The sequence below is a fragment of the Calidris pugnax genome, unplaced genomic scaffold, assembly GCF_001431845.1.
Source record: "Calidris pugnax isolate Ruff unplaced genomic scaffold, ASM143184v1 scaffold188, whole genome shotgun sequence".
Classification (NCBI taxonomy): Eukaryota; Metazoa; Chordata; class Aves; order Charadriiformes; family Scolopacidae; genus Calidris; species Calidris pugnax.
The window spans coordinates 13,712,332-13,736,744 of NW_015091257.1; the positions used below are offsets into that span (position 1 = coordinate 13,712,332).

The 24,413-nt window shown below is 44.9% G+C and overlaps 1 protein-coding gene across 5 annotated transcripts in view; it reads left to right on the forward strand.

Moving 5' to 3' along the window:
• NHS (NHS actin remodeling regulator) overlaps positions 1 to 24,413 on the forward strand; it is a 269,277-nt gene that overhangs the window by 235,065 nt on the left and 9,799 nt on the right. Inside the window, exons 2-6 of one of the 5 annotated variants that reach the window (XM_014960413.1) lie at positions 5,099 to 5,251; positions 9,241 to 9,374; positions 17,812 to 17,874; positions 20,145 to 20,337; positions 23,625 to 23,756. In XM_014960413.1, the coding sequence (XP_014815899.1) occupies positions 5,099 to 5,251; positions 9,241 to 9,374; positions 17,812 to 17,874; positions 20,145 to 20,337; positions 23,625 to 23,756 (675 nt within the window). Of the gene's footprint in view, positions 1 to 5,098; positions 5,252 to 9,240; positions 9,375 to 17,811; positions 17,875 to 18,550; positions 18,732 to 19,859; positions 20,338 to 23,530; positions 23,757 to 24,413 lie in introns of those variants that run through there. The other 4 variants (XM_014960415.1, XM_014960414.1, XM_014960416.1 and 1 more) reach the window with 4 other exon arrangements.

Genomic DNA, 24,413 nt, shown 5'->3' on the forward strand with positions numbered 1-24,413 from the left:
GAATTCATTTTCTTGTGATGTTTTGCACACAGATTTAGGAGACAGTAGCTCACTGCTGACCTGGGCGGTAGGGGTGGAGGAGTTTGATCAGGTTGAAGTCTGGTGCTGGCCTATTTATGCGAAACTGGGTGAACATACAGCTTTCTTATGACACTGAATCACAGAAGAAAAAAGTCATTATTTTTACCTAAAATGACTGGAAAAAATGACATTTGCTAAAATGAGAAGTTAACCATCTTAACCCTGGAAAAGAGGGGCTTCCCACACAGAGCCTGGCACAGTGCCTTCAAGGGCATCCTGCATCCCTGCAGTGCCAGGGGGAGAAGTGGTGGAGTTTCCCTGGAGTTTCCCCCAGCTCCTCCGCCTCCTGCAAAGGGGTTGGGTGCTTAGAGCCTCTCATAAGAGTAATTAGGCTCTGGAATAGGTTCAGTCGCTAGTCTGATCCTTTTTAACTGTGGGTTTTGTCTTTTGGAAGCCAGATACTCTAATAAGGACTCGGCAGCTGAGGGTTTGACTTTGCTTGTACAGGAGTTCACGGTGTGGCAGCTCTGGGCTCTGTCCCTTAGCACGAAGGAACCTTCCTCACTCACTGCTCAAATCCTCCCCAGGCTGCACACTTTTTCACACCTTACACCAAATCATATTCTCTCTTTGAACCAAGAAACATAAGAGATTATCTCCTCCCCCACCCCGACACCTAATGGCAAGTATAATACAGAAAGCAATAATAGAAAGTTGAGAAACAGAAGGAGCAGGGGAGGGGGGAGGAAGTGTCTAGAGAAGCAGACAGAGTTGAGGGAGGCGGGGAAACCCCTGGCTCTATCAAATAAATAGAGCAGAAATCTTTCTTGCTTGGCCTTTGTGGTGTTATTATTAGAACAACCACGCCTGAGTGCACTAAAGCCGCACAACCTTCAAGCATCCACATCCAGCTCTGCTACGGCAGGGTCCTTTTCCTGCTTTGCTGAAGGAGGGAGGGAGAGTGAATGAGAGGCTGAGAAGATGAGAAGGGTCTATAAATGATAAATATGATCAACTTGGATAAAACAGCTATTTGGAAACCTTCAAAAATCTTCTCATGAGAACAGCCATTAGCGTATGTCTGTTTGACTTTGGTTGTCAGGAAACCAGCCAACGTTAATGGATCCACAGAATGTAATGGAGAATCCATTTAAATGGTCTCTTGTCGTTTTGTCATCCCACAAGACAAAAAAACAATTACTTTAACTCGGGAATGAAATGAACATGATAGTTTATATGATTCACTTGTATATTCTAAATTGATCAAAGCGCACACTAAAAATATATTAACAATCTGTACCTGATGCCTGAAATGCAGCATTTCCTATATCTGTACAGGCTTTATTTCTCATTCACTGTGGTGTCCAGCTGTTAATAATTTAAAGACTGTGGCTTTACAGTTTCTGTATTGCTTTATTTATTATGCTTATGATGATGATGCTGAGGGCTACAGCCACGCGCAGGCTTGGCGTTGTAAAAACAGCCTGCAGTGTAAAACACCGAGTGAAAGGCAGGGCTGGCTGAAAGAGATACCTTATCCCCATTTTACAGAACCAAGGCATAGAGAGTCTTAATACTTAACCCAAGCTCCTAGCAGAAGCATATGGTGAAGCTTTGACTGAGCAGGACTTCTGGTTGTCAGTACAGTGGTCTTTGACTGATGAATTACCCTGCCACAGGGTTGGCTTTTTTTCTTTGAGTGGAGGTAAGAAATTCAACCCTGTGCAGGAAATTAGATGTTCGGTGGTCGTGAAAGCTCATGGTCCACTCCTGCAGTTGCATCCTCTGGCTTCAGCTCCAAGCAGTGGTGCCCAGCTCCCAGGGGCCCATGACCAAAGAGCTGGGCATGGCGAGATGCCACTGCAGGAGCACAGCCAGTGTGCAAAGGACATGGAAGGACACATGCAAAGGACAATGTGCAAGGAATGAAGTGGAAGTGGGTCCCTCTTTTGGCAGGCAATCACATCTCGTAATTCCCTTCAGAAACAATGTGGGCTCAGTCATTTACCAGTGAGCTTCTTCCCTCTCTTTCCCCTTTTCCGGGCGGTTTTTCCAGAGCTTTGCTGCTCTTCAAGCATCCAGCCTAATTGCATTCATGGCGGGTTTATACTTATTTGTCCTTGGGCCAGCATTGTCCTCTACCCTATCCAGCACTTCTCCCTCCCTCTGAGCTTCTCCACCACCGCAGGCTGAGAACATTCATCCCCTCGTGGCTTTTTTGCCAGCTCTTTTAGTTTCTATTCTGGACCGCCTAGAAAATCCACTCCGTCTTTGGAGTATTTTAAAGGACTGTTCAGTTGTGTGTGTTGTGCAATATTTCTGCTTTCTTGGTGTCAGTGGGGCATATTCCCTGACATGGTGAATCAGAGTTCCTGCAGGGAAAGGCAAGAAGATACAGATGTGTGCTGGCTGGGGCCATGGCACAGGGTACTGTAAGCTTCTTAGTGCCCTATCATTTGAAGATAAGCAATGTATTTGTGCTTTATTTTTCTTCTGGTACAGCACTATGCGCAGCTCTGCCAGGTTTGTGGGCTAAGGGAGCCTTCTTGGATGGCTAAGGGGTCACCCCTTTATCTGTGAACAGCAATGTGTGTCTACATCAGCAAGCGTGGAGCAGAATTGTATTAGCTTGGTATCACTCTTAAGTCTCACACAAAGTATTTTAACACAACTCCCACTCTTCTTCTTTGTAAAACACTGCTGCCAAAGCCAGGAGAGCTTTCTACAAGTTAATTTTTGCAGCGAAATCTAGTCTTGTCTAATGAAATGTCTGAACATTTCATAAGTAGGTAAAACTTTGCACTCACTTGCTGAGTTCTGTCACAGACAACTACTAGAGCTGCAGTCTAGACAGTTTTTTTCTGGGAGTAGGAAGGAACTGCTTGTGCCTGCCGTTTCATTAGCCTCCAGGGTACAATTTATGATCATGAATATCACATATCCTCAGCAATATAAAGAATGGGTGGGGTATCATTACTATCTCTTACAAACTTTTGTCCCAAGATGAGCTTCCCACGGAGGCAGCGCGGCTCAGAACGGGATCGGAGCAAGTTGCTTTGTGTCTCAGTACCCTGTCTGTAAAATAGACCTAGTGCTTCCTTACCCTCAAGGGGTAAAAGAAATATAAAAATCAGCTCCTGCTAGTGAGATATTCACCTACTGCAGTGGTGGCAGACAGACAAGCCATCAAAAGCTCTGCTTGCGATTTGGCAACATTATGCTATTGCAACGTTGAAAATTTAATTAGTAAATCCTCATGATGAGCAAACACCTACAGGTTACCGTCATTCAACCTGCAAACCCCTCCACTATCAGTCATTTTTTTCTCACTTTGGTACCATTCCTTGCACTGACACCATGGCCAGTTGCATGGAGCAGCACTGCAAACATGCTGTAAACTGAGTGAAATCCCACCTGCAAAAATCCATTGAGAAGCAAAGCAAGGCTGCCTACTGGAGTTCAGGGTCCCTTCAGTGGTGCTGAAGCTCTGAGAACCTGAACTTCAGCAGGTCTACCACCATATTATACTACCACTTCCATCATGACACCCATAAAGTTTTGTGAACTGTGTTTTTTTCTTATCAAGGAAACTGATGAAGTCTGTCAGCATCCTGCACATGGCAGAATGGGTCTTGGGTTTCTCCCCTTGTGTCTGCTCACTCCTTCTCTTCTCCTACTGTACTTTCCCAGTTTCTTTCTACAAAACACTGATATGCCTTCAGCCGAAGTGAATGTTGTTTTGCATTAAACAAAACAACAAAACCAACAAAACACATGGCACACAGGCCGGGCCACTAACATCATTACAAATCCCTGGTAATGTTCTTTGTGGAAGAGGGTTCTGGCCATCAGTGTTGCACAGGACTGTGTTGAGATTGAAGCCACCTCTGCTCTGCTCATGGCGGCTCCTCCAGGCTCTCCTGCCAGAGAGGAGAGATGGGAGGGAGAACAGGGCCAGGGGTACTGCCACGTTTAAAAGAGATGAGAACAAAGGAGAGGAGCACGTGGCCAGTGCGGGGGGACCAGTCCAAGGCACACTGGCTGTTTGGCTTCTCAGTGGAAAGGGAACCCCAGGAGGTACCTCCACCACTCTTCCTCCTGTGCTTGAGGGAGCCTGTCTGCATCGTGCTGTGTTTTCCTGTGAGCAAAACAGCTGAGGAGGTTCCTTGGCATTACAAGAGGAGTTGACTGTTTTTATTGATGCCTGTAGAAGAACAAGCAAGGGCAATGCTAGAGCTGAGGACATGCCACATGCTCTGCTGCATTATGTGGGCTGCTGAGCGCAGATGGGACAAGCATGCTCCATGCAGCCAGCCAGGACAGAGCGCTGGCATCCCCCCTGGACATCCTCTCTTGCTTTGGCCTTGGAAAGCTAGCTACTGCCTATGCTGGGATTGGGTACATCTCCCCTGGGTCCCGGCACTCCTGACTCTCTAACCTTTAATGGACTTGGTTCCTGTAACTTTCAGAGGCAGACTTGTGGAATTTCTCGGTAGAGGGATTGAAGTTTACCTGTCCCTCAGAAGTCCCTGTCTATTAAGGGGACCTCTTTTGATGGGTGACAGTTAAAGTCGCTCAGCAGAGCAGGCAGTTAATCTCAGTCATTACACACTGGAAGGCAATGAACTAGTAACCTGTGTCAGAAATTAGTCATGTGTAACATGGTGTAGTGAAAGATCATATTGGCAGGAGAATGGGTAGATGGGAGACCCATTCTTCCCTCTGCCCTTGCTCAAAATGTCGCTGTGGGAAGGTTGCATAGCTTCTTTGTGTTTTCATTTTGCTATCTATAAAACAATTATCCCTTTAGTCCATACATTTAACACCGATATAGTAGCCTTGCACCTACTTGCCTCTATAGATCCATTTTCAGTCTGGCAAAAGAGCATTGTCTAAACGTGGTAGGGAAACACAGAGAAGATAATGGTCACTGTTATTTGGTGGGAGGAGAGGGGCTGTAACATCTCCAGTGCTCATTCTTGGTGCTGCTGTTCCAAGTGAGAGCCTTTGCTTTTCAGCTAGGTTGATGTAAAAAAGGCTAGGAGTCTTACCTTGCTCTCTGTTTTTTATCCTACAGCTGTCTCCAACCTGGATGCAGAGAGCAAACTGAGTGTCTATTACCGAGCACCTTGGCATCAGCAAAGAAACATCTTCCTCCCCTCCACCAGACCACCTTGTGTGGAGGAGCTGCACCACCACGCCAAGCAGCACCTGCGAGCCTTGCGCAGAGGTAGGTGCCCACACATGCTCTGACTCCATCTCCATCTCCCCACACATGATGCCTCACCACTGTCCGGGCAGCAGCAGGGTGCTCAGGCACAGGGCTGTGGGCACTGGTCTCCACTGGGACTTACGCACCCAGACAAAGAAATAAAACTGAAGATGTCATTCTAGCAGTAGAAAAGACTTATGCCCTCTTTAGCTTGTTTATGATTACTAGAGTAGAGCTGAGAAATACTTTTTACTCTTTCTTTTTACATTCTTTGTTTATATGTTTTTCTATTAAAGTGGATATGTCTGAATTGTGTGAGCAAATCCATGCACTGACCCCAAAAGGGTGGAGGCACTGAGTGTTCCAGCAAGGCCATCTTGTCTCCCTCCACTGAACAGATGTTAAACAATGCCTCACGTCCAGGAGAGATAAGATTTAACTTCCTGAGGGCTGAAACTGAAGCCCAGTGGTATTACAGAGTCTCCACAGAAACTGAGCTGTCTGCATGGAGTTTCCAAGCATGATACCAGAGCAGATCTGCATCCTTCAAGGATGGCAGCTGAAAGCCAGGTGATACCCTGGACAGCTTGGAAGGGCTGGGTAGGTGCCCCCTCCCCAGGATAGGGAACACCTTCTGGCATTGCCTAATTAATGGGAGACCTGTAGCCTCAAAAAGTTGGAGACCAGGGTGACAAGGTCCCTCCCACTGTAAGTGAAGACAAGGTACGAGATCAACTCAGGAGCCTGAAGATATACAAGTCCATGGGACCTGATGAGATACATCCCAGAGTCCTGAAGGAACTAGCTGATGTAGTTGCCAAACCACTTTCCATGATATTTGAAAAATCATGGCAGTCAGGTGAAGTCCCTGCAGACTGGAAGAAGGGGAACATCACACCCATTTTTAAAAAGGGTAGAAAGGAGGACCCTGGGAACTACCGACCTGTCAGTCTCACCTCTGTGCCTGGGAAGATCATGGAACAAATCCTCCTAGATGCCATGCTTGGGCACATGAAGGACAGGGAGGTAATCCAGGACACCCAACATGGCTTTACTAGGGGCAGGTCCTGCCTGACTAACCTAGTGGCCTTCTATGATAAAGTGACTTGGTCAGTAGACAAGGGGCAACCTATGGATGTGATCTATCTGGATTTCTGTAAGGCCTTTGACACGGTCCCCCACAACATCCTGATTGCCAAATTGGAGGGGTACGGATTTGATGGGTGGACTGTTCAGTGGATAAGGAACTGGCTAGATGGTCGCATCCAGAGGGTGGTACTCAATGGCTCAAAGTCCAGATGGAAACCAGTCACAAGTGGTGTTCCTCAAGGGTCCGTGCTGGGGCCGGTGCTGTTTAACATTTTTATCAATGATATAGACAGGGAGATTAAAGGCACCATCAGCAAGTTTGCGGACGATACCAAGCTGTGTGGTGTTGTCGATACACCAGAGGGATGGGATGTCATCCAAAAGGACCTGGACAGGCTGGAGAGGTGGGCCCAGGTGAACCTCATGAGGTTCAACAAGAGCAAGTGCAAGGTTCTGCACCTGGGCCGGAACAATCCTCGCCACCAATACAAACTAGGGGGTGAGGTGTTGGAAAGCAGCCCTGAGGAAAGGGACTTGGGGGTGCTGGTGGACGAGAAGCTGGACATGAGCAGGCAGTGTGCAGCTGCAGCCCAGAAGGCCAATCGCATCCTGGGCTGCATCAAAAGAAGCGTTGCCAGCAGGTCCAGAGAGGTGATTCTGCCACTTTACTCTGCTCTGGTGAGACCTCACCTGGAGTATTGTGTGCAGGTCTGGAGCCCTCAATACAAGAAGGACATGGACCTGATGGAGAGGGTCCAGAGGAGGGCCACAAGGATGATCAAGGGGATGGAGCACCTCTGCTACAAGGACAGGCTGAAGGAGCTGGGGTTGTTCAGCCTGGAGAAGAGGAGGCTCCGGGGAGACCTAATAGCAGCCTTCCAGTACCTGAAGGGAGCCTACAGGAAGGCTGGGGAGAGCCTGTTTAGAAAGGCCTGTAGTGACAGGACGAGGGGAAATGGCTTCAAGCTGGAGGGGAACAGATTTAGATTGGAGATTAGAAGGGGGTTCTTTACTGTGAGGGTAGTGGAGCACTGGAACAGGTTGCCCAGGGAGGTGGTTGAGGCCCCATCCCTGGAGATATTCAAGGAGAGGCTCGACGAGGCCCTGGGCAACCTGGTCTAGTTGGGGGTGTCCCTGCTGACTGCGGGGAGGTCGGACTAGATGACCCTTGGAGGTCCCTTCCGGCCTGGGAAATTCTATGATTCTATGATTCTATAAAACCAGATCACGAGACACAAGGAGGGAGTGGGAGCAATCAAGGTCATAACCAGGCTCCTGGATCCCTGCCATAAAGGGAATTTACTAGGTGCAAACATCTGGATGGTCCTACAACAGCACAGTACAGGGAAGACAAAAGATGGGAAAAGGTCTGTTTTCACTGGGAATCTAACCAAGAGAAAATTCTTACCGGGAAGCAAGTAAAAGTAGGCAAAGAAGCCTGTCTTTCTTCTGCACCATAAGGAAGGAGAAAGTCCATGCAGGTCACCATTAAAATGTTCAGTAGCAGCCCCTGTGTTGGAAGTGTTTCGCACCAACAGCTATCATTGCCTTGCTCATTTATTATTGTTACCATGTTATAATAATAATCAATTACTTGGATCTGCAGAGCATCTGTTAGCTGGATAAAATGTTCCAATTCATTACTGTATTTGACCCTCTCTGCAGATTTTAGCTCAGGAACACACTGTGGGTGCAGTATGTCTTCATAGCACTGCAAAGAGCGCTACAGCCAAATTGCAATCGCAGTAGCGTTGGAGCAGAGCAGAAGTTGGCTCTTCTGTTCTGGGCAGCTCTGCTTTGCAATTGTCCCAGGACCAGGCTGATCTCTGCCTGCCATCTTGTGGGCAGGAGAAATCCTGACAGCAGCCTGGGAAGGCAACTGTCAGAAAATGCCTCATCATTTTAAAGTTACAAATCTCCGTTTTGGCAACTTCCCATCCTCCCTGTTTAACAGCAGCTGTGCAGGTTCAGCAGGCAGCTTGGCATATGCTGCTTTATTTTATTTTGCAAATAACGGCATATATTGGAGTGAAATTATAATCGGAAATTTACCCTCAACGTGTTTATTGCGTTGGAACTGTTTCTTCTATCAGAATTTCATTATCTCTTTATCTATTTAACCGGGAATAATTAAAACTAAACATTAGATCAGAAAACAGCTATGCTAGCAGCAAACATTGTTGGACGGACTGTAGCTATGTGCATCAGGTGAATCCATCGTCCCCTTCTAGCAGCACTCTGTAAACAGTAATTATGTGACTGTCACCTAAAATTAGGGATGGGAAGTCCATGAGCATTCTCCCATTCACTTGGAAGCTTTCAGAGATTGGGACTGAGCCCAAGGTGAAGGAAGACTCCTCTAGACCTGGGGTGGAGAGATCTTGACTTTTTCAGGATGATCTCTTCCATGCCAGGACACAGAGCTGCCACTGCAACAACCTTAATGATACCAAGATGTGATGCTTCCACACAGCCAGGGAAGGAAATCCTGCCTGGGGCTGTGTTTCCTTCTTTCCCCTCAGAGCAGTATATTTTTTATAGGTAGAGTGCAGGCATTACTGCATCTCAATGTTTCAAGGCAACTTGAGCTGCAGGTTCCCATTAGGAATCGGGCCTTGAGTCCCAGGCACCTAGAAGGTAGCTTCTTTGTCACTTGAGATAAAGGGTATAAATCCCATGTGGGGAGAATTCAGCTTCAGGGCACACACTGGGGTGTGTTGTATGAGTGTTGCTCTTCCAGGACGTCCAGTAAGTGCTTCTCCTCTTCAGTTGCAACAGGAATCATAGGTACCAGTCAGTGGGAAGGAGGAGGATCTTTGGAATCTAAATCCTATTTGTCTTTGCTGTGCTGTTACTAGAGATGTTTGTATGTTTTTAACACTCTAAAAGACTCGTGTCTTCTTTCTCTTCCAAAACAGAACATCGAAGCCGAGGTGATAACAGAGAGCAAAAAGTCCAAGGCCCCATTGCTGTGGTGGCTCCCCCCTTTCCTCCCTTCCCTGCAATCCGCAGTCAAAAGAGGCAAGCGATAAAGGACCGGCACTTCCTACCAGTAAGTCTTTCATTACAGCTATCACCCACAAACACGGTATTAGCCTTGTGGAACCTAAGTGTGACAGGGCTTCACAAGTGCCCCCCCCCACTCCCTCTCCCCAGGCCTGTGCAGGTACAATACAGCTGACCTTAAAGACAGTAGCACAACTCAGGTCGCAGCTTCCATCAGCCAGCCCCAGAGTGCACATTTCCATGTGGAAAACTCTTATTTTTCATCCACCGCCAGCACACGTAGGCATTTGTTCACACACTCCTCCACAACCCTTCACATCCTTTGTTCCTGTTTTAGGCAGCATTTCCAGGACCCTCCTGTATTTTCAGTAGGTGCTGTAATTTCATCATTTCAGCCCTGGCATTAGCGTTGCCAGGAGCCAAGAACTCAAGGGCTTTGAGTGCTGGCTTGAGGCTCACACGGGTGCAGAGAGGCTTCTCCAGCTACACGGAACTAAAGTTTCCACGTATGTATGGGCAATGGTCCTGTTCTGCTGTGTCCACCTCCATGCAGTTTTTTTCAGGTGCTGCATTTCTCACATGTGTCCTTGCAGCCAGCCAAGTGGGATCTCCAGCTGAAGATCTGGTCTGTATGTCTGTGCTGACTTGCCCCTGTTGCACTAATTTGAAATGAAATTAGTGTTGACAACATGGTATTTAGCATTGTTAAAGGAAATGCACCAGATCCAGAAATTTATCTCTGATTGTGTCCCTAATTCCCACGAGTTTCAGCAGGACTTTGGTACCTCTGTTGCTCCAGGTGTTTGACCCATGAAAGTGCCATAGTAGATAAATTCTATTCTGTTCTAACAGCCATTGCATTCTTCAAACCAGTTTTCAAAACACAGACCAGAGCTGGATTTGGATTGTAAGTGATGCATATGCCTAATGCCAGCCCTCAGCGTGGGGATAGATGTGTCTCCTGCATCTGCAGGTACAGGGACATTGGCATCTACAGAGATGCTACACTTGTGAGCACATTATAAGTGTGTAGCCACTGCTTTGTCACCTGCTTAGCTTAAAAATCCAAGTACATTCATCCTAATCTCTTATATTAACCATACAGAAACACTGTAATGGTAAAGGGGTCAGTCACAGTGTAAAGCTGTCGAGGTCGCCTGTCCAGGGACCAAATTTTAGCTAATTGGTCCATAGAAAGAGCTTTTTTTCTCATTTGAAAGCATAAAATGCATGACAAGGTTTCAATTAGCTTGACATTTCTGGCTTTTTGGCTGCTTATCTGGAAAATTTTGAGGAAAGCATCACCATCACTGCAGGCTTTGAACTGCTTAAATTTGCAGGCCTTATGATTCAACTGAAAGAAAAGATCCTGATGTTAAGGGACAGCATAGAAAACTATTGGAAGACAGAAAGGAGAAACAGGCTTACCTGTTTCTTCCTTATAAATCATCATCATCAAAGCTAGCACTGCTGTGGGGTCATTGAAAGGTAAAGGAGAGGTGACTCCCCATTATGGATCAGATCTAGTTACAGATAATAGTTTGGACCGTATATTGAACATAAAGCTCTCTTAGTATCAGCTAGAGACTAGGGCATGCCTTTTGGAATTGCATACTCACTGGTGAAAGGCCTGAATCTTTGCTGTGTTTGGAAAACAACCAGTGCGTTTTAGACATTACTTCCATCTGCAGAACACAAAATAATAATAAAGAGTGAGCAACCCTCTGAGTCCTGTATTAGTTGGCGGAGTTAAGTCATGCTGAATGCAGATGACTTGGCTTTATCAGCAAGTCCACCTTTTTCTTTTCAAGAGGGAAAATACTAAGCTTTGTGCCCACCCATATTGGGCCTTTTTTTGGAAGCTGACCAGGTTCAGCGTTCCCCTGAGGAGGAGCAAACAAGAGCTGCTTGGAGGTTGCCGTCCTATCGATTTCAAGGCATCTGGCAATGTTCTGCTTTGGTAATTGCAAATACGCCAAGGCCAAGAGTACTTCAAAGTGCCTTGACCCATTTCTGAGAGAACTCCTTGTTCATGGAGCAACTGCAAAAAGAGAGAACAAGGCAAGATGAAGCTGCAGACGAATGCTCTGTCTGGCAGAAGATTAATCAGAGATTTTTACAAGACGCTGCAACAATGAATAACTAATTGATATTGTGTCAGCCTTCATGACTTAATGATATCATTACAAGAGAAAGTTGAGAGCGCTGTTATTGGCTCTTTTGCCCTTTTTGGCATAAGCTTTCTGACTTCTGCAAATGTGTATCTGCTTCAGGGGCTGTCGGTAGTGTTTGGTATCTGATTCCAATTGATTGTATCATCTATTTGTCAATGAACTAAAGATATTAAATACTGCAAGAATTTTTAATCGTGGCATAGCAGTCTGTTCTGTATTCCACTTTTCAGATGCACTGGAAAGGTGCTGGGGAAAGCAATATTAAACAATAATAGAAGCCCCCTTCTGTGTTTCTTATGAATTAGGAAAGGGATTGTTTCTTATAAATTAGGAAAGGGATCAATGAGAAGCTGGATTTTTTTTCAACGTTACAGGATCTGACTTTTCTGAACTGACTGTCTAGGTTAAACACATCCATTCAGGCACCGAATTAAGTGGCTTGATTTTGAGAAATGTTCAAATTACAACTATGAGGCCTGTGAGAACTGTCACTACTGAAAGCTACTGCAAAACAGGTCACCTCTGTCTGAGACCAGCCAGATTCCACATTTGTCCATTTTGGCTGCTGTTTTCATTGCTGCCAATTCGGTGGCTGTGAGCTTTTCCAAAGATCCTGCATACTGTATAGTAAAGCTAGAGAAAATCAACCACAGCAGATGAAGATTCACTTTTTAGCATGACTATTTTCACAGGGAGGAAGATGCCAAAGGCCCACAAATTCCAAGAAAGACCAAATGAAATCAAGAAGTAGAGAACTAGAAATGATTGTGTATCATAGGATCTTTTGTGTCCCTGGGCAAGACAAGTTTGGAGTTAGCTTTATAATCTATTCTTGTTACAGGAACTGCCCTGATTTATCTGATGAAAGGTCCACTTAGCCCAGGGGCCAGAAGGGGATCTTTCAGGAAAGAGTATAAGAACAGGGCATGATTTGTGCTGTTTATTACCCCATGATTTATCCTTCCAGTTTCATACAGAAATTGTTTACAAAGTTCCTGAGCCAGAGATCAAATACAGAATAATAGCCACCAAGGAACCTGTTTGTGTTGACTTTGAGACTTGTTTAATCTATTTTGTTAGCAAATTTACACCTTTAGCCTCAACAGCATCCAGTGACAATGACTTTAATAGTCTGTATGAAAATGTATCTTTTGTTTGTTTCATACCTGATGTCTCATAATTTCATGACATTCCTTCTAGTTCTTAGACTGTGAGGAACAGCAAGCACTGCTTCCTCATTCCCTTTCTCCAATCCCCTCCTGGTTTTACAGACATGATTTTATTTTCCTATCCATCCCAGTCATTCATTTTTAAAGCTGAAAAACTCTAGCATGCTTAGTCTCTCTCTACACAGAAGAACTATACAACCAAGCATATTTATTAGTATTGCTCATTTAGGCATTTTTGCTAATGAAGAAGAAATAAAAAAAAATAATCCAAAAATAGTCTGAGGAGAGTACAAGGAAGGTATGGACTTGGGAAAATGAGGGAAATATTCTTTACACATGTTCCCATGACAACCCTGCCTGTAGCACTGCTGAGGCCAGTCACTGAGTGTGAAGATGCTGTGTCATTCCAACAGCATTTCAGCCTTCTCTTTCATTTTCTCTGCATTTTTTCTGTCTGGTTTTCCCAAGTCCATCCAGCCAGGCTCTGAAATCTCAGTGCTTAAGTTCAGGGTGTCATGGGACAATACTTTCTCAGACCCCTCCTGGCACAGCTGTTACAATAAAACAAGGGAGATGGGGCAAGGAACTAATAATATTTGGAAATTCACACTCAAAATTACGCAAAAGGTCAGTGCCTGTTCATAACTCTAAGCAGAAATCTAAGGGACAAGAGCCAGGGACAAATCTAAGTGACAAGAAGCAGGAGGTTGCTTTCTAGCCAGGCTTTGCCTCTCCCTGAGACCTCAGCTAGAGCGAATGTGAAGAGAAAATAATGCATCAGGTAATTTATTCCATCTCCCTGCCATTTCAAAAATATTCCTTATGGTCTGCCTTAGCATGTTTTGTACAGCAAAGGGAAACACTGTTGACTGTACTAACTTTCAGACAGTTTTGTGCTGAAGCCATACAAAGGCTCAGTAAAAAATAACTGAGTGAAGCGCCAAGCACGAGTTGGGCTAAGCAATTTCTGTGTGCCAGCCCTGCCTGCAGCTGTTAGAAATAAAACCTACAGGGCATTATTCATCAGAATGAACTTGTATAGCACTATTTGTGCAATGAGCCTAATACCTACTACCCCGTATCGTGGGATTATTATTTTGTACCTTCGTCTGCTGGAATGCCATGTGTGGTATGACTTCTGTCAGAAAACACGTCTTATTTTTGTCTTTATCTTGTCAAAACACTGGCGCAGTACATTAATCGTTAAAGGATTGTCACTACTTTAACAGAACACATTTGTGATGCTCCAAAAGAAAAGAAAACACCCACAAGCAGATAAAACAAAAACTTGAGGAGAATTAAATATATTGAAATGTAAACGTTGGGAGCAGGCAGGTGAGCAGGGCTGTGTTTTGCAGCAGAAACGACACTGCCAGAAGTATTCCTGTTGTTTTCTCCTCAGCATCAACTGACTGCGTAAGAAAGCTGCTGTACAGATATGAATTTTAATTTCTAATTAAGTAGTCAACTGTGCTCTGAAAACACTGGAAAACTGCTAACCTTTTATTAGTATTTCTTCTCCTTTTACCAGACCTTTAATTTTTCCAACATGTAAATCAATACCATTTTCCTTTACTCCTGCAAGTTAATGAAGCAGCAGGAAATGGAGACAGGGAGGTTTCACCCAGGGCCACAAAAAGGACTCACACAAGTGTGGGATTAAAAGGTAGCCCACACTCATTCTACATGTTACCTTTCCAGTATGTGAATGATTGCTTTCAAATGTTAAGTCAGGATGTATTGTTAATAACATTACAGATTATTTCTGTGCCCATGTAGGGTGAAAGTATCCTGCATGTATATGTTCTGTTTGCTGATGGAAATGGATCATATTTGAAGCTTGCAGATGCTGAAGCTACATGCTGATGCTCTGCTTGGGTGGCTATCACCCGTTTTATTCATAAGGTCATCCTGGGAAGGACATTTCACCCACCTGGTGCTATAGAAGCCTGAAGTGAGAAATAATCTCAGTCCCTTATACTTTTTGTTAGCTGCAGTTCATTCTCTATTCTTGGGTTTATGTTTCTCCCCTCAGCATTGCACTGTGTTCAGTACACCCTGTACACTAACTTTGAAATCCCAGTATCTCCAGTAGTGCTATCACTATAGGTAAGGCAGCCCAGATACATGATTTAATGCAAATGACACTTCTTGCACTAGTCTTGCCTTATGTCATGAAGATGCTGAAAGACAGTGGCATCTCAAAGCTTTGGAGGCTGCAAAGCAGAAGAGGGGCTTAAATGCCATTTTTGTCCTGTTATTGGTCCATTCATGTCCTCCTTCTCGGATCCCAGCTCTGGGACAATAAATGGGGCAGGCCTACAAATGGCCAGACTGGCAAGGTTGTCGACTGCTAAATTGCTTCTTTGTCACTGCACTGATGGTGTTTAAGATTTTAATTTGCTAGGAGGGTGAATCTTGTGTCCTGACTCAGATACCTGCAAGTAACTCTAGGCTCTTCCTAAAATCAGTGGGGAGAGCGTTGAGAGGTGCTTCACCTCACCCTGAGTTAGGTGCTGGAAGAAGGTGAGCTGAATTGCCCTTGCTGTCTCCCTATAGGATAAGCCTTTTTGACTGGTTCAGACTTGGACAGCTGATTCTTTTGCTATGGCACACGAAAACCAAAGACTTTCACGTCGAAGAGACAGAGCACTGAGAAACCAGATCCCATGCATATGCAACCAAGATTTTTACCGCAAAGCAGTTTCACAAGCACAATGGCACCTCTGCAACTGAAGTTGATGGGATAGCTCACAAAATAAAGATGTTCACATTTGTCAGTGACTAGAGAATAAATCCCTATTCAAGCAATTACGCACTGGTTTGGTTTCAAAGCAATCTTAGCCCATTAAAGAAAAATGCCTATTTAAAGTATGCTGGCTTTGTATTTAACAGATTGATTATCACCGTTGCTGTATGCCAAGCACACCCACACAAAGGAAGTTCACTTTGAAAACTGCCTAACTGCAGATTTGCCCATCAGACCAGAACAGCCTTGGGTATATAATAATAATTTCTTGCTTAATTACGTGTTTACTCAGGACATTTAGAGATATTCTGGTCTTCTGAGTGAATGAGAACATTTGAAGAGCAGCAGCTCGCTCTCTCAGCCAGCGTGGAGGTGTCAAAATGCTGAGGCTGCTGCTCTATGCCAGCATGCCCCAGCTGCCCAGTGGCAGGCACTGTGTGGGAACAGGCAGTAGGTGACCTCGAGACCCCTTGGCGAGGTAGAGGTGGCACCAGCTTTCTCAGGAGCACCCCTGTGATAGCAGGAGCTGAAATTTTGCTGTCACCTCTGGTTTTGTCCTACCTCTTCATGGTAGGAACCTACCTAGAAAGTTTGTCCTGCTGTCCTTAAACAAGGACCTGAGACTTTGGCACATCAAGTGATGGCTGTGGGTACGTGTAACCGGACGGGTGTTTTCTTGGGTGCGTTAGGCAGAGTGGCACATGGCAGAGGTAGGAAAACCATGCACCACCAGCACAGACGGGTAGCCAGACCTTGCTTGAGGTCAAAGTTGAGGTCCTGCTGTTTCTCCCAGGTAGGTTTGCCTCGAGTGGCTTGTGCATGTAGCTGTGCTCAGAGCTTGGGCTGGGAAACCCCTCCCATCCTCTTCTCCTTGTGTGCTGACTAGGCATCATAGGCCTTTGTGGAACATTTCCTGAACTCTTGTCACCTCAGCAGCATTTGTCTCCCCCTGTCTTGACCCTCCCCAGACATCCTCCGACACTTTCCACGAGGAAGCTGAATTTCAGTTCAAATCCTGATCCCATTAACAGCAGTCAATCTGCTCAGAGCAGGTGACTGGAAACTCAGCCAGGAGTCCAACAGTGAAGTGATCCTTGGGTATCTGAAGAGTAGACTGAACTAGTTGATGTACTTAGTGTCTCCACAGCCTTTGTTGCATGAACAGAGGTATTTCTCCTGGGAAAAGGACTTTCCCCAGCTTGAGAGAACCGGTTTTGCGCTGACCTGGGTAGAAAATAAGCTGCTGAAAATGTTAACTGGGAACAGTCCTCTTTTGATTGCCCTGCCCTGCTTTTCCGTAAGGCTTATGGGTGGCTTGTTTGGAGGCTTCCCATGGTTTTAGTCCGGCACATGGGACCAGGGCAAAGCCTATCTAGGAAGAGACTAGGACAAGATGAAGAATTGGGCCTTTTGAGTCTCACCGCAGCCTTTTTTTTGAGAGGAGACTATATAATGCAAAGTCTTTAAAACTGAGGTTCATGCATCACAGCAGTGTTGATAAGGATTGGGAGGAAAAACATTCATAGGATTATTTGGCAGGTCTGCTAATTAATGCAGGGGGGGACAGCAACCCCCACCGAGAAACATGTGCTAGAGCTTTCTAGTGTGATCTACAGGCCTGTTTTCTTTATCTCCTTTTTTGTTTTATTTCCTATTTCAAAAGAAGTCATCCTTCACTCCGTGGTTATGAAAACAGGACATTGCAACAACCAAGCCAGTTTCTGCCAGAAGAGGATTTCGGAGGTTCAGGGATTCAGCGAGACCCAGGACACTGTGGGCTCCTTTCAAGCCTTATAAAAAGTGACAAAAAGCCAATTGGCCATTGTCACCCTGACACAATGATCGCAGCCTTAGAGATGTAACGATAATGTCAGAAAACCTTAGCAATCAATGTGTTTATGAATCACCCTCGGGATCAGCATTATTTATATCCATTGCTTAAGTACGTCATGCAAAAAATTTCCCTTATATTATGAAATAGATCATTTATAATGTAATTGGATACATACCTTGTGCTGCTTCAGCTCCAGGCAGTACACAGTTTGAGCTACCAAATCAATACAAGACATTCTTGGGACAATTTAAGCGTGTCTGTACAAGGAGGTTGAACCAATTTCACTGCAGTTTTGTCTAATCCAAGTAAGCAAAATCAGCACAGACTTCACAGGGGTCCAAACCACTCTGTGGGCACAGCTGCTTGAGCTGCATTTTGTAGAGGAGTGTTCTGTTCTGGGGAACAAACTCATCAGTAGGAAGTAGGGTGGAAATCTCAGCTTGTTTTGCCTCTGTTGCTAATTTATCCGGACAAAAAATGATGTGCTTTTACCAGAAACGTTTTGTGTCTGTTTTTAATTTTAATTTTTTTTTTTTTTTTACATTTCACATTTATAGTTTAACAGCACCCGTTCGCCCTCCCCAATTGAGTGTTGCCACATGACCCCCTGGAGTAGAAAGGTACTGGAAAAACAAGCAATCCTCAACTAACAGCCCTGTCCCACTCTTCTCCTTTCCAGATCCTAACCCTTCCTCTTGCTTGCTTTTCACTTGCTAACTTTACTGCGCTAAAAGAAGCCTTTTCTGTTTTTCTCATGGTAGTAAGACACAATAATGACTTTTTTTTTTTTCTTCGCTTCTTTCATTCTTCACCTTGGATGGGTTTCAGGAGCTCGTGGCCACGAGGCCACCTCCTCCTATCGCCTCCTTTAAAAGGCCTGAACCGGGACAGACTCAATAGCATTAGCGATTGCATTTCATTCTCTTGCAATGTTCTCGCCAAACCGCCCCTTTTCTTCTTTTTTTTTTCCCCCTGAATGGTAAGAAATTGTTCGGGCAATGCCAGCGCGACAACGGGTATTTATTCTCTGGCCATTTGGTGATGCCACTGTTTGGAGAGGAGGAGCTCTGGCAGCCAGGGTCACTTTGCCCGCTTTGTCCAGCGCTTCATTGTCATCCAGGGGAGGAATCAGCAACAAATGCAGCCTCTGTGTGTGTGTGTCTGTGTGTCTGTGTGTCCGTGCGTGTGTGCAAGGGTTGTTGTGGGTTTTTTTGGTTTTTTTGTTTTGCATGCATGCATCAAACTTTTGAGGAGGGGGGGAGAGTTACCTAGGAAACAAAGTCTTTTGTGCCTGAAGTTTATATGAGCCATTCACGTCTGCCGGGGATCGGCACAAAAGCTGCAGGCGGAGGGAAGGCTGCGATGTTGGACTGAAATCCTACGTGGGGAAAAAGGGGGTTTTCTGCGGGTGGGAGGAGGAGGCGACGTGCGTTGTCTCGGGTCTGGGGGTACCGCAGGAGGTGCCGCTGGCGAGGAGGTAAGTGCGTGCCCCCCCAACAGTTTAAACAGTAGCTGCTGAGTTAAGATCTGAAATGCTTTTGGAGCCGGGGCGTAAATGCTGTTTGGCAAGCCTGAGACGGTTAATTCCCCCCGGGATTTGTGAGGAGCCTGGGCGGAGGAATGGCAGGAGTACAATGGCAGCCCGGGTGCGATCCTGCCGGTCTTCAGCACCCGCCTGCCCAACGCCCTGCCAAGGAGCTGGAGAGCAATGTTTTAGCTTCACCGTGTTTGCTACCGAAACTAAAACTGGCAAATGAAGTGTAAACAGCAGGCGTGAGGGGGAAGGCTGGTAGTTAAGCAGCTGGGAATTCGGGACTGAAGAGAAAGCTGGCCTGAAAGGGATTGCACTTCGTTTTTAAAAAATGGGAGGCAGACGGACGGCCTGGGCTGGTCGAAGAGTTGTCACGGCTGATAGAAGAATGTATTAGTGGAAAAAGGGAGGGAAATTAGGCAGAAAAAGGTAAGTGTTTCTCCTCTCCGTCCCTTCCAAACAAAACAGAAACTTTTCTTTTTTTGCAAACAAAGAGACCCCCAAACCCAAATTGGTAGCCAGCACCACACAAAAATGCACTTAATTTATTTCTCTTTTACCAGATGAAATTATAGCAGCTTTGCAAGCCAGGGGGTTGTTGGGGGGATTTGTTATTTCTTCCAAAAGACGACAAACCATCTGTGTTTCTTCCACGCAGTTTACTTTTCTCTCTGTTTCTTTATCTTCCATGTCTAGCGCTTCTCGTAGCATGCTGTAAGAAGGTGCATGGTTTTTAAATAACTCTTTGAATGTCTCCTGGTGGTGGCTACTCTTCTCTTTGGCCTCTGTCCCCTGCCCTGTCACCGTTAACGCCTGCCGCTTCCCACCGCGTAGCTGCTGGGGGGCTGTAACCCTGCTCACGGTCCGAGTTTGTACAAAACAAAATGCAAATGGTTTTCTGAAGTACAGAGGGGGTGTTCTTTAAAACTGGGGGCCTTCTGATGCTTGTCCTCAAATGAATGGTTTTACGGGGCCGGTCCTCACGTAGCAATCAGCGGACTCGGGTGTTCAAAAGGTTGCAGATGCAAATGAGGGCCCGCGTGTCTAACGCTGATGGTAATTGAGGGCACGCTTGCCACAGCTACCCACGGATGCGGGACGTGCCCCTTCTGATGGAGGAGATGTCCTGTAAATGTCACTGTGAATACGCTGACTTGTTTCCGGTACGTTGAGGTATTTTTCTCCTATTAGCAGGATGTTATTTTTCCACTGGAGAGTAGCTCGTGCTGTGTGACTTAGCTAGAGCGGTCCCTCCTTGCATCCCTGTAATTGATTTCTGATCTGTGTGTCTGCTTTGTTTCAAAATTAGCCTCGTGTGCCTGAGTGGGAGACACTGATTTTGAATGTATTCATTTGCAGTCCCATCCACCAGAGGACGAAGATACAGATGTCATGTTAGGGCAGAGGCCGAAAAATCCAATACATAATATCCCTTCTACACTGGATAAACAAACCAATTGGAGTAAAGCACTACCTCTCCCAACTCCAGAGGAGAAAATGAAACAAGATGCCCAAGTGATTTCTTCTTGCATTATCCCCATCAATGTCACTGGTACAAATCTCTTCTATTTCTTTTTGTATTTATTGCATGGTTCAAGGGAGGTCAAGTACTTATTTTGTTTAATTTATTTGAAGTCACAGGATTGTGCAGTCTGGGGTCAAAGACCCTAGCTCGAGGATTTAGTTTCTGGAAGACAGTGGGCTAAATTCATCCCTCATGCGTGACCATTGGAGTCACTGAAGCCGCATCTAGGATTAATTTAGCCCATATTTTCGGAGTCATGTTCTACAGTATAACATAACACTGGTTCCCTGTCTAAACAATGTACTTCTGTTGTGTATGTAACCTACAGTCTGTATTTACAAAGACCTCAAATAACTTTTTGAATGTAGCTGACTGAAATAATGCAGAAAGCCGCCAAAATTAATCATATGATTATCATGTGTAGCAGGAGAAGAGAAACTAGAGAATGTAGGCTACTATTTGCAGAGCTTTAAACATGCAAGGCATGACTGTGTAGCATGCAAGCCATCGCTCTGAGATCTCTTTACATGCAGCTATGCTGAAGGTATAGTAATGGCATTTTCTCTTATTTCTATAACATTTGCATACATTTGACTAGATTTATTTGAAGGAGAATTTGTTTATAGAAGCAGCAGGTATTTCACTTATTAAATGTGATAGATGACTTATTTCCAGAATCAGAAATCAGGCTGTTTTTCTCTTTCTCTTTTTCTCTTTCTCTCCTTCCAGAGGGCTATGGTAAACATAAAGTTGATCTGGCTTTTCCTCAATAATATTTCACACCAAGTTTTGAATAATGTAAGAGCATAAAGTGGGCTGATTTCCACGATTATAGAATTGAATATAAACTATCAGGAAAAAAGCAGGGAGTTTTCAGTTAGCCTTCATTCCCCAGAGAAAACGTTTATATTTCATTCTATTTTCCCAGTAACTGGGGGGCCGGGGGGGGAGGTCACAGCCCCTCATATCCCATTGCTCTTTCCCTTGTCTATCAGCGGTGTCCAACCTTCCCTCAGGACAGGCTGTGGGGTTCACCATGGTGCTGGGGAGGGCTGTGTGCCCACAGTCCAGCTTCAGCCTCCCAACCGAGGGGCTCTGAGTTTTTTGGGCTTGCAGCACATCTGTCCAACAGTCTCATGGTGACAAGTCCCCATCTGCTCCACCATCAGCTGCATGAATCCTCCCGGTGACGGCTACATGGTCCCGGTTGCCCTCCACCTCGGCAGTGGAGGTGACACTGCACTGTGCTGCCAGCTCTGCCCACCCGGGGAGGTGGCAGCCAGGAGCGGGTGTCCCTGCCACTGGGATGGTGCTTCTGGCCAGCTGAGGCCCCATGGAAAGTGGCCGGCTGGTAGAGCTTCCTGCATAGACCTTGCCAAGCTGGAGGTTGGGAGCAGCTGGTCAAGGTCACAAGGTTGGGCACTGCCGATAGAAATCCCCATGGAAAGTCATAGATAGTGTGGCCCATCTCCATGAGGTAGAGCTGGTGTTAAAATGATGCTCTTCCTAGATTCAACATAGGACCCTAGCTGCTGGTGTAGGCTTTCTGACATGACTGGTGTCACCTCATGCAGTTCAGAGGAGAGTTAGGTTCTGGGACCAATGTTAACTTTTCCAGTAATAGCCATTTTTGCCTAGACTCCACCTGCCATACATTGGAACCAAATTTCCACTGATCAGTTTTACAGATCAAGAATGGTATGTAATCTTCTGGATGTTTATGTGTATCATTCTCATTAGCACTAATGGGAATAATTTGTATGCGTCACGGAGAGGATATACCCTCTTCCACTTTCCTCTCGGAGATGACCCCCGTGCATCTGGCGCACAGAGCATGTTTGGCTAACTCACAGTTGCTGGAAAACCAGCAATGATGCTGATTGATTTTTTTGTTTCCAAGAGTTTGCTTTCGGTTCTCTGTTTTTTTGTTTTTTAAGCTTCTCCCAACCCTGAGAAATGTTCACTTTTTTGAAAATGACTGTTGTTGGAGTTTATGGCACTTTTGTTCCTTATTAAAGAAAGTTCTTCCTCTGCTTATTCCAGGGGCATTGGTGGTTACAGGACATCTGTCTGAAGCCTCTATTTCACTGTAGTAGATTTCAAGAAGAACTTTTACAAGAAAGTTACTTTTTAATGTTTTACATTGTTATGTAGTGTAATATGTATGTGTATGTCTGTGTATAATTATGTTTCCTATAATTATACGCTATTAAAATAGAGCTTCTTATCAGGATTCTTTTTTTTGTTTTGTTTTCCTTTTGTTTGGTTTAGTTTGTTTGTTTTTCTTAAGATTACAAACCACTGTACCAGCAATCCTTATGTTAGTGTTTTTATGGACCTGGCACATTTTTTTCCAACCTGTCCTATGTCAACTTTAGAGAGCATTGGTGTACAGTTGTGCGAAAAGCCAGCACAGATGGGCACTGGTCCTGTGGTGGGCCTCCTTTTAACTTTATTTTGACAACACAGTGTAATAAACAAAGTGAAAGACACCTCCCTGTGTTAATGCTATGGAACATAAAGAAAATGAGGAATTCCTGCCTATTCTGTGTTATCATGGTCATAAATATGGGTGCCTGTGAACTTGGGCTCCTAAATCCAAATTGAGGATTTTGACTGACTGCATGACCTGATTCTCAGAGCGGACTCCCAAGTATCCCACCATGTGCTGAGCACTTGGGAAAATCAGGCCACTTACTGATGCACACAAATAAATACCAGCTACCCGTTTCTGTCACCCTTGGCCATATATGATCATCATGAAGAATGCTCTCTAAACTCACATGGGGACTTGACCCCATTTTAGCTGTCTCCTTCCTTTTGAAATTTAGCCCCCTTGGTATATTGGTCTCCTAAGAAGTGCCCAACTACTGCAGTATGGTGTTATAACCTTAAATTGTTTTCTTACGCTTAGTTGCTTAAAATAAGTAAGGCTATAGCTGAACAGATTACTCTTTGCAGACAAGTTACTGTCATTGTCGCTGTGACAGATGGATAAATAGCTATAAGAAAGATGCCCTGTTACCAAGAGCTCTCAACTCTATTTTTCTTCCTGATTTTCTTTTCTTTTCTTTTTTTTCTTTTTTTTTTTTTCACTCCTTCTGTTATTTTTGGCAGACCAGGCTGCTGAGGGGGAGCTGGAATTAGATGTAAAACTGTGATATACTGTGATATAATTTACATAAGAGCTACATAAGGGCTCCCTTATGTTTATTCACAGGCTTAATCCAAGCTCACATACCTCCACTGTGTTCCAGCCATGAAAATTTGTTTACTATTTCTAAAGGCTAATGAGACCTATTTATGGGTTGCAGGAGTTGGTTTTGACAGAGAGGCTAGTATACGCTGCTCTCTTGTTCATTCACAATCTGTACTACAGCGGAGACGAAAGTTGAGGAGGAGGAAAACCATCTCTGGCATCCCCAGAAGAGTGCAACAAGAAATAGGTGTAGTATAAATACAAATCTTCCGTAGATAGCTTTCTAACCAACTTAAATTGCAGATATGAGCTGGTAGCCAGCCTTCCAAAGAAACAAAACCTCGGAAGTGTAAATGCTTGTGGAGTTTGGGAATGATGTGGTTTGGTTTTTTTGATTTACTACAGTAAGCAAAGCTATATTACTCCATATGGCCTTGACGGACGGGGGGCCTTACCGAGTAATATAGATGTACGTGTTCAGCTCTTATCGTGTAAATGTTAATCAGTTCTTTTTTTTTTTTCCCATTTTATTTCTGTTATGAACCCATAGTTACGTGCATAAAAAGTAACTAGATTAAGTGAAAGTTTTTTCTTGCGTGAGGGGAGCTTAAGGTAAAAGAACTGACAGATGTTGCTCAGAAGAGTGATGATGAGCTGTCACAACAGCCAGATAACTCACTCAGATGAGCAATTGTATATCCTCCTTAGAGACAGCTGCTGGTACCCTATGGGAAACTTTGCTAAATGTTCCTTTTATTTGTCACGCTTGTCCTTGATTCCTTCCTTTCATTCTTTATTGCCAAGGATATTTGCCCGAAATTGAGTGTCTTACTTCACTTCTTGTCCCAGGTAAATTAGGAGCAACTCTGTTGAGGGCAAATCCAGGGTAAAATTGGTTTTAACC